The sequence below is a fragment of the Pygocentrus nattereri genome, chromosome 17 (genome assembly GCF_015220715.1).
Source record: "Pygocentrus nattereri isolate fPygNat1 chromosome 17, fPygNat1.pri, whole genome shotgun sequence".
NCBI classification, from domain to species: Eukaryota; Metazoa; Chordata; class Actinopteri; order Characiformes; family Serrasalmidae; genus Pygocentrus; species Pygocentrus nattereri.
Window position 1 is genome coordinate 32,012,911 of NC_051227.1, and position 10,428 is coordinate 32,023,338.

A 10,428-nucleotide genomic window follows, 5' to 3' on the forward strand; every position below is an offset into this window, starting at 1 on the left:
TAATATTTATCTTTTTACTAGTAGGTTGACCCATCAAATGGCTGCTCTATCTCTTAGCTCACTGTTCCTAACTCAGACAAGTGTCTCACTTAACGCTAATATAGGCCAGCATTCAGCCTTTCCAACTTTGGCTAGAGTATAGCATTACTCAAAAGTAAAAACCTTTTAGATTTTATTCCTAATATTATATAGTTTTTACATTTTTATTTTCCGTAAGATTCGCTCCACTCCAACCATATGACATAACTGGTGTGATTGTCTCCATGCTCTTCCTTCATAAGCCTGTATGTTCATGTTCTCATAACTGTCTTGCTTTTGCCACCTCCTTCTGTCCTTTATAAAAAAGGTTTATGCATTTGTGAAGCATAAAAGCTTGTGGAGAAAAAGAGAAATCATTATAATGTTTTAATGAAGGCACTCAGATCAGTTTAAAAATTACAGCTTTAATAACGTTCAAAAAGGTTTAGCAGTTTTACCATTAATACTTTTTAGATTTGTGTATAGATATATATATCTTGGGAAATGTTATACAATTTAAAAATGTAAATTTAATAGCAACATATCATAGATTATATCTATATATTATAGTTTAATGTTTTCAGTTAAAGAGAAAAGGGACAAATCAGAATGTCCTTAACAGCAAATGTGCTTCAAGTTTACGCTCACTCCTTCCTCCTATTAACCAGCATCAAGGAACAGATATAAAGGATTTGGGCAGAAGGCATGAGTTTATATAACTATATACTATATACAATATTCCACCTGTTAAAAGAAAGCCTTAAATGTTTCTGCAAACCTGAAACAATACGAGTGAAGGGCTTGAAAGAGAGATCTAAAGGAGTGGTGTAAAGGTTTGGTGCAAAGTAAAAGCTTCTTGCAGGCCTGTTGGGACAGAAACGTGCCAAGTGATCACAAATCCGCACCCGCGCTATGGGGTCTCAAGCATTCATGGATTTAAAATTCCAGTGTTAGCTGTAGAATAATGATCACTTACAGCTACATTTGCAGTCATACAGCAGAAAGTCGTAGTCCCCTAATATAATTCCTGTTATTAAATAAGTCCATAAGACCACTGTGGTCAAGTGTCCTCACTGAGGTCAACAATATACGTCTTCAGCTCTACTGAAAACATTGACACAATCAACATCGCTGTGCACATCACTTGCACCAAAAAAAAAAAATAATAATAATAATAATATATAAATAAAAACAGCCACCATGCAAACACTCACTATTTTGCTAAATATCTTCACCCTCTCAGTTCCACGATTTCATTAAGATCAAGAGAAAGTTACAAACTTTGATTACTCAAAAATCTTTTGAAGCTGAGGGTGAACCTAGGCTGATAGGCACAAACCACTGGCATTCTAGTGCAAGGGGACTGACAATCAGTAGGCTGATGGTGAGCTGACACGCCCGTCAGTTAGTTGTCCTTTTCCACAGAAAGTGCAATGTGCGAAGCCCTCGCTTCCCCCTCGTTGCCTTCATCCGCAGCCCGCAGGAGCACCTCCTCGTAAGGTGGTGGCAGCGCCTCGGTGCTCCGACTGGACGCATCTGCACGCTGACTGGACTCCGGCTGAATGAGGGATGATAAGGGGCTGTGATCGGACGAGGCCAGCAAGAGCTGAGTGGGTCCCCGTAAGGGGGGTAGGCGCTGTCCCCAACTGCCATATACGGCCTCTTCATAGGTTGGCAGAGACACAGGCAAACCGTCCACCACCAAGTCCAACTGGTCAGAGGAACGCCTACTGAAAGGGATGAAAACGTGACTACACTGAGCACAAATGATTAACTATTAGTGTATTTTATAAATAAGCAGCCAGTTTGATTAATAACTTAGAGAAAAAGGAATAGTTAAAAGACAAGTCATTCACAAATGTTAATTTTTGAAATTGTGCAAATTGCACGCCTCAAGCGTCACACATACTCTGTGTCGAGTTGATAAGCAATCGCAAACAGCCTTGTATACGTGGTTACACACTGTATCTGTGTATTGTTAATATAAAAACAGACAAAACTACACTGACTAAAAACAGCAGCAGCAGATTATTTTTTGTACATGGCACACACAGCGTCAGAAACCACATATAAGCTTCCTTTACTTATTAAGCCTCATAGCTGCAGCAGAAAAGATGGAAACGTCAGACACTAAACATATCTTGGCTGATTGGTACCGTCACTGTAAAGTAACCCAGCAAAATCAGCATACCTTTGGGACTGACAGGGGTACAGACGGGACTTGACAACCATGCAGGCCGTGGTGGTAAGAAGGAATATGGACACTCCAACGGCAGTCGTAGCCACACTTGGAATGGAATTGGTCACTCTGTCTTCATTTTTAGCATGCCCTGCAGTAAGAAGAGCAGTACATGTAGAGCTCAGAGCTAAAACATTTCCACTTTTCTCCAATATCAATATTGAAACCTGAATACTGATTTGACGATTTCTTCTTTGTAAACACTGATCAAGGTTTAAAATACACTGTTCGCTCCCCAGTTCATACAGGTCACACATAGAAACTAAACCAGTTTCAAAATGACTGGTTTGTATCCATCCATTCAGCCTACAGCACTATAGCCGGGCCCACTCACACTGAAAAGGAGCGCTACCCTGAACTGCTTTTTGCGCAATACAGTACAGCCAATCAAAGCAGAGCTCATTTACATATGTCAGTATTAAAGGCACAGTAATAGAAACATGTTTAATTCTAGGGGATAAATAGGGTGGGAAATGGTTATGTAAAAATAACATTATAAGTGGAGCACAAGAAAAACTAAAATACAAAAAGACAGGATCTTAAAGCGTCCTTTAAGATGAGCATATAAAAGTAGACCATCATGATCAGTATGATATTAAACCATGTGAGCGTGTGGCATTTCAGGCAAGCTCTGTAAGAAAAAAAATCTGATTATTTTTTTCCCTTCAATATCTGGTCCAGCATTTTCTGCTGGCACAGCTACCAGGCCAATATCAGCAGAAAACGGCATTTTACAGTTGTGTCATTTATTCTCCTCAGAGTACGCCCCAATCTATAAGAAGCATCACTGGTGGCCGGACCCCGATACTGTGCTATATTTGGACTATAATTGTCATCAAGGCAGGAAGTTAACCCAACTTTAGGAAAAGTGTCTGCATGAGCGGATGATAACAGCCTTTGAATTATATGACGCAGTAGTTTTCCGAGGGCTTTAAATGCCTCACAGAACAAGAAATATTGGTTAGTATGGTGACTTCGCTCACTTCCTGTTCACACTGTTGGTTTCCTGCCTCCATGTGGCTTAGCTTGAAAGAGGAAGCAATGTATTCTCTGTGAGAGAAGAGCCTAGCTGTTGAGTTGCACTTCGCTCTTGCGCCTCATAAAGCGCCTTATATGTAGGTCATTCACTTTAGCATTTCTGCTTATGTAGGTCTTGCCTATAGAATGCTTCCTCTATGAGAAGGTGGAACTATAACTTCACCAAAGTAAAAAGGAAACCTGAATGTCTTTGCGAGGGTCATTTGCTTTCATTCATATATAACCCTCTGTTATCAAGCACAAACCAGACTGTGAATCACGAATGTTAAATACCACTTGCAAAGTGCTGGCACCACTGCAGGCTTTCACTCCAACAAAGCAGAAGCGCATGTGCTCGACTGTGAAGACCCAGATTAGCTGATTAAACGGGTAGAATCAATCAGGTAGAATTTTTCTTTAGAAGTCCTGCTTGTTTGAAAAGTAAACGCCAGCCCTTTACGGAAGACCTCATATCTCCATTTTTTCCATTTATTACTTAATTACATTTTTTTATATATACATAATTTAAAAAACAACAGCTGCCCACATTGTGTGAAAATGTCATGAGGAATAGACCAGATGTAATGGTTTTAGATTAACTTTCATTCTAAGTTAGGGTGTGTTTTCTATTCCTGTATTTTTACAAATTTAGAGATGTTCTGTTCCGACAGCGATGTCGGTGCTGACACTCTAGAAAGTCATTCTGAAGCCTGCTTTCCCAATGATACCAAGACACTGCTTGGTCGTGCAAGGAAACTTCAATCACAGGTGCTCTTACCTGAGTTAGGCATACATACAGGCACACTGGGGTTCCAGCGCCCTTTGTGGCACCTGGAGCGGTGGCCTTTTTGCAGGACGTAGCCCGGCTCACAGAAGTAGTAGATGTAGCTCCTTGAAGGGAACCCTCTGCACGGCGAAGGCCTGCAGGAGAAGCCGCCGTGCTCTGGCATAATCGGGTGAGAGCAGTTTTGACCTGAAAGAGCCAGAGAAATTAGAAGAAATAAGCAGAGTTCATTATCAGACATTTACTTTTATGTGTTGTGAACTTTCTGATCAGAAAACACTGGTGGTATCTACTTGTACGTGTCATAAAATGAGTTGTAAATATATTTTAATCAGAGACAACGAAAAAAGAAGGTTACAAACAGAATGGTGAATCACAGCTGAGAAAAAAAAGATTCCCATTCAATGGCGGCTTTATCGGCTTTATCTGAGGTGCTATTTAGGTTGAAAATAGTCACAGGGCCCCAAACCTGCGGTAATGTCTGGCAGTGTCGTCAGGAAGAAGATCCCATAGCTCAGGGCAGCGTGCAAACATGGCCAAAGTGACAGTCTCCGTGCAGACATCAAAAACACTTGTCCTGGAGGAAAAACAAACACACCAAGTCATTATGGATACTAACATGACATAATGTGCACACAACCAAAAACCACCCCACAGTATGAGAGGGTGAGATGTTAAGAGAACTCTAAAATCAGATAACTAACACTGTAAACCATGTCTGTTCTCACATATCTTATTTCAACCATCTGTTAATGTTGCAGAGCCTGAGGAAGTGTTTCGGACCTGTGAACCGCACAGGGTTTGGTTTTACTGAAACAGGAGGGGTCCTGTGCACAGCTGCAGTTGCAACAGCTGGTTAACACCACACCCAAACCCTGACCATGGAGAAATAGAACCTGACAAGCCGGCTCATCTGTGAAAAAGAGGTCATTAAATAGCTTGGTGTGAGAGTGCACACACTGCAGTTGAGGTCTAGTGCTGAAATGACTAGTTTCTATGCCACAACTTCCTGCACAGGCTTCTGAAAGTAATACAGAAAGGTGAACAGAACAAAAATATAAACACGGCAGGCTGGCTTTTGACACGCCAGGCCAAATGCCAAGATGTAATCATCTATGTAGTCCTCAGGGAAGGTCCCTTCTTAGGTTGTGTGGCATTCACACAGACAAAGTGCATGCCAGACCACAACGTGGGTGGCTGGCATCTACATCTTGAAACATAGTATAAAAATTAACAAGCACAGCAAGCATCAAAAGCTTTGTGGCCACTGAACACCTATCGCTGTTAGTAAATAACAGAGAAATTGGCCGTGGAGAATCGGCACCAGTTGGCAGATAAACATAACTGAAGGTATGAGCCATGTGATGCAAACCAATACTCGCTTGCTGCGACCAGACAACAGAGGAGAGTAATCTACCAATATTTTATCAGGTTGTGATGAATTACATCACATTATGTCAAAAGATGCCTTCAGATAAACCTCCAGTTTTGTCATTTATTACTTTTCTTACTTAATTTAAAAATACCACCTTTACACTGTATGAGTTTCATGGTGAATAGACCAATAATAGTTTTAGATCAACTTTCATTATAAGTTAGTGATTTTTTTCTTTTCTTGTAAAAAGTTACCAATTTAAAGATATGATGTTTTGTTCTGACAGGGGCGGAACGCGTCAGTACTGAAGGAACACTGACGACCTGCATTAAAAGAGGGAACAGTTAGTGCCGCTTAACTGCATTTGCACAGTATGAGACATTGTTCATAGAAATCATTGTACTCATACTCTTCTGTAAAAACATAACTGCTTTCTGACTGTCCCAACGTATCGAACCTCAGCAAAACAAAATGTGATGAAAGCACCGCATTGTATTTTTTGCCTGACTATTAGTCTGGCTAATAATGATGGATAATAAGTAAGCAAGACCACAACAGTGCAGAATGATGTAGTCACTGATGCGACATGTGGGATGGCTCTGCTCTGTGCTCAGGCAAATTTGGTTTGGTTGTGCTTGCAAAGAACACTTAATAAGAAATGTAATTAAGGTCACGTGCTGGGATCCACAACAACACACACGTTCCGAGGTGAATTAGTAACAAAAATGAAAACATAAGCTCGCTGCTGTACTTTGGTCTCTGCTGAGCGAACAGATGAGAACACACGTAGTAAAGCAGTCCATCATTAACAACGTGAACAACGACTTGGGAAAAACAAGAAGAGCAAGAATCGCAGAATTATACTTTGACAGTGTGATTCAGCGTTAAAGATGTGTGAAAAAGAAAAACAAACAAAACAAAACAAGTCAATGGAAGGAAACAACGAGACCGAATCTGGCTTCTTATTCGACTTTCCGTTCCACCTTAAATGCAGCAACAGTTTCGTTCTGTTGCTACAGGCGCCAGAGTGGATCTGCAGCAGCATTTAAGGTGGAACGGAAAGTCGAACAAACAATAAATGAAACGAACGAACAAAATGAAAGGAAATCTGTATGGAAAGAAAATACAGAAAAACTGAACACGTATGGGAAAAACGAAAGCACACATTGTGTGAATCCTGCTGCTCTGACTACTTCTAGAGTTATCCAGACACTGCGGTCAGTTGAAAAGCCTTTTGATGAGGCCACTTTCTCTTCAATTCAGTAACCACTGAGGCCAGTATGGACAGACGCAGCGCCGCTTACCTGTCGCCGTAGCGGTGGTGATGAATCGTTGTAAAGCTGCGAGTTTGCCCAGCAGACCCTCAGTTCATGTTCTTTAAGGATGGACGTGCTCTTCGTGTTCCTGCGCCGCCAAACAGCCGCCGACTGACAGAGAGCTCATTCAACAAGTGCTGCTTCTCCGGCAGCTCCGATGACTCACCGCTCAGCTGCACGACGAAGCGACGCCTCTGATTGGCTCCTGTAGCTAGCCCCGCCCACTCACTCTGACATCTCTTGGACATTCACATGGCGTGTGGAGAGACGCTGCATTCAGCCTTACGACTTCATATTAAACCCTGTTTATATTCAGGCTGAGCTGTAGTTACTGGCGTATGGCTTATTTTATATTTTCACAGCGAGTGGAGGTAAAAGGACAAAACCCGCTTTGCTGCCACGGAGTTAAACAGACAGAGTGACGCTGATTCCGGCACCGGAAGCGCTAAAAATACACGGCGAGCCCAGAATGCCGTAATGGAACAGACGCTCCGCCGCTCTTCCGCCGTTGAGATCGCGCTGTCTGTGACCTGACCAGCTTTCACTGATGGAGTCTTGAAAAGGTTCTGGACTACAAAACGTTCACCCAGAAGCCTCATGGCCAACGCGAGGTTACATTGTGCTGAATTTTGTGTGGTTGTTTAGTGTAGTGGGTAACACCTCTGCCTTGTAGGCTGGGGTTCAATCCCCTGCCTGGACAAGCCCCCTACACTATACCGATAAGAGTCCTTGGGCAAGACTCCTAACACTAACTCGCCCGCCTGTGTAAAAATGATCAAATTGTAAGTCGCTCTGAATAAGAGCGTATGCCGTATAAAGACGTCTTTAAGTGAGATGTAAAGGTTGCTCAAGTTTTCAGATGTCCTGTCCACTCCCCAATCATTACAGTCAAATTTGGAAACTAAGCCTCAGAAACAGACTGTTCTGAATTTACTGTTTTCGTGGTGTCACACATTGCCAACTCATTTAAATATCCAGCCTACAGCATTTTAGCCCCGCCCTATCACGCTGAAGATATAAGGAGTGTTTCCGCCTGTGCTGCATTTTGAAAGAGACACAATAGCAGGCAGCCAATCAGAGCAGAGAACATCCACACATACCAGTCTTAAAAGTTAGAAAATGGTAAAAATGCAACCATTACCTCCTTGTTATGTATACCTACACAAATGTCATAAGGGAAATGTAGATAAACATCTGATGTGAATTACTACTACAAATTCTTTTTACAGAATGTAATGATCGAGGGACCAAGTACAGCCCACTGTCTTTGTCCATGACCTCTGTTCTGATTGGCTGCCTGTACAGCGCTTCATTCAAAAAGCAGTCTAGGCTGAAACTTCACTGGCAGTGCTAGGCTGAACTGGCAGGTGTATGGAAATTTGTTGGTTCTTCTGATATCGCATGAAAAACCAATTCATTTTGACCAGGCTGTTTTTGCCACTCAATTCCCCCTATTTCCATGGACTGTATGGATTTGGGAATGAATGGTACACTTTGAGATGTTAACAGTGGGCCTCATTCACCGCTCTTAAGAAGAAATTTATTAAAACCCTCTCATGCAGTTTTCATGAAGATTCTCAAATACATTCACCAGTGTTTGGGATTTGTTGTTAAATGTGGACAAAATGTATACACACCCAAGAGCACAAATGTGTGAAAAATATTGCGGTTTAAAAACATCAAAATATTTTATTTCAATAAAAAGAGAAAAAAAAAACAGTTTTCCATGATATAAGCCCTTTAAATACTGAGAGACTTGTACAACTGCAATACTACGTCTTAGTACATCCAGCTTCAGCACAGAAAGTGACATTTTTAGGCTCATTCTTCTTTTTTTAGGTAAGTAAATAAACGCTAAAGTTTTACAATGAGATGTGTGAACAACAGCAAAGCACTACAGATGTGTTGTGGTCACCAACAAATCAGAATGAAACTGAACACAAAAAAGGAATTAGTAACTAAATCTTGATGACTCACAAGTAACATGAGTAAAACACTCATTTCCTCACGAATGCAATGCATGTCAAAAAGTATCCAGTCCCTCTAATTCGTGATTTCAGCTATGTTAAGGTGCACCCGTTGCTGACACAGGTGATCATCTTCTATAATCTCCATGGAAAAGACTGACTGATAAAATGGGACGCTCTGGAGCAGCTCAAAGCCAAACATCAGCTAGAGGGGCCTAAAGGCCCTTAGCCCAGTGCTGGGAGCAGCGGAGCTGCAGTCTTTGGAGTGTTGAAATTACATCCAATACCTTTGGGATGAGTTGGCAAGGTGGGTGTGAGCCAGAACTAATCAACCAACATCAGTGCCTGACCTCACTAAAGCTCTTGCAATGAAATGTAATCAAATGTAACCACATGCAATCAAATCCTCACAGAAATGTGTTTCGACATGTAGCGTTTGGCGTCCCAGAAGACTAGAAGCTGTTACTGTAGGAAAAACACATTTATATTAATACTCTTGATTACAGAAGAAATGTTAGGTGAGCAGGTATCTACAGACTTTTGAACTTAGTGTCCAAAATATGAATTTACATATGGAATGGTTATTTGAAGTAGAGCTTTATGAGATGATGATATCATTTGTATTGTATGTATTTTATCAACAGGTGATATGAATGCACATGTGGTATTAAACAAACCAGGCTGTTTATTTTGTTCGATTTCGCTTATTTACGAGCCGGATAGGACACTTGAAAGATCTTCAGCTTCTTTGCTGACTTCAACGTCTTTACAAAATAAACCCTTTTCGGTCAAAAACAGTGAAAAATAGAACTGTACTTCTCACTCATTTAACATGGCTAAGTAATGACTAACACAGACTTGATGAGGGAAGAGTCACTTGCCAGATAAAAAAAAAAAAAATTATATCCCTGCATTCAAAGGCGCATTGTAATATTAGTCACACTAGGAGGCTTGTTTGCTTCTGACCACATCATTCCAAGCCATTATTCACATCAGCTCTAAAAAGAGGTGTTTTCAGAAGTTGCTGTATTCACCCACTCTGCTGGTCATGTTGAGAAATAAACACATCTGTGAAGATCACAAAACATGTTTTGTCAAAGATATACATGTATTGCAAATACATGCCATACATTTGAAGTATCCTGTTAAGTCTTCTCATAAAAATGCACAGGGGCATCATTGTTTGCTCTACTTAAATCCAGTGATTAGTAGATCAGGTGATAGGCTCATTTGAGCCATATGAGCATCCTTTGACCACTGATAAAGTACTAGAGGATGACCAACACAAACTGTGCAGCAGCAGATAAGCCACTGTCTCTGACTTTACATCTATAAGGTGGATCGATAAGGTGGGAGTGTGTAATAGAGAGGACAGTGTTTAAAAACTTCAGCAGCACTGCTGTGCCTGATCCAGCACAACACAATACCATGCCACCACCACATTAGTCACTGCAGGACTGAGGATGATCCATCCACTACCCTAATAATACCTGCTTTCTGGTGGACCTTTAGGGGTCCTTACTATCAAAGAACAGGACGAAAGAGTCTAACAAAGTACAGGACAACAGTCTGTAATTGTAGAACTACAAAGTGCACCTATATGGCAAGTGGAGCTGATAAAAGGACCAAATGATACAAGGAGGGGTGATTAATGCAGTGGCCAGTCGGGGTGTGTATGTGTGTGTGCATCGGCCCATAGTTCCCACGTTGGT

General features: G+C 41.3%; 1 protein-coding gene across 2 annotated transcripts; it reads right to left on the reverse strand.

The window, feature by feature from the left end:
* Positions 1-427: 427 nt before the first annotated feature.
* On the reverse strand, positions 428-6,901 carry zgc:152863 (uncharacterized protein LOC562658 homolog). 2 transcript variants are annotated; one of them, XM_017694905.2, is made up of 5 exons: positions 6,738-6,901; positions 4,528-4,635; positions 4,053-4,247; positions 2,210-2,348; positions 428-1,745 (listed from the first exon to the last, which is right to left on the reverse strand). In XM_017694905.2, the coding sequence occupies exons 2-5, from the start codon at positions 4,619-4,621 to the stop codon at positions 1,424-1,426; spliced, it is 750 nt and encodes a 249-aa protein (XP_017550394.1). In that variant the 5' UTR covers positions 4,622-4,635; positions 6,738-6,901; the 3' UTR covers positions 428-1,423. The 2 variants fall into 2 exon arrangements, with proteins under 2 accessions (XP_017550394.1, XP_017550393.1); XM_017694904.2 differs by having other exon boundaries at positions 428-1,748.
* Positions 6,902-10,428: the final 3,527 nt, after the last annotated feature.

Excerpts from the sequence above, each read along its gene's own strand:
- zgc:152863 (XM_017694904.2), bottom strand. The coding sequence starts at position 4,621 with ATGTCTGCACGGAGACTGTCACTTTGGCCATGTTTGCACGCTGCCCTG. Across the intron at positions 2,349-4,052 it reads TGTATGTATGCCTAACTCAG|GGCATGCTAAAAATGAAGAC; the intron begins GTAAGAGCACCT and ends TTCTTACTGCAG. Across the intron at positions 1,749-2,209 it reads TACCCCTGTCAGTCCCAAAG|TAGGCGTTCCTCTGACCAGT; the intron begins GTATGCTGATTT and ends CATCCCTTTCAG.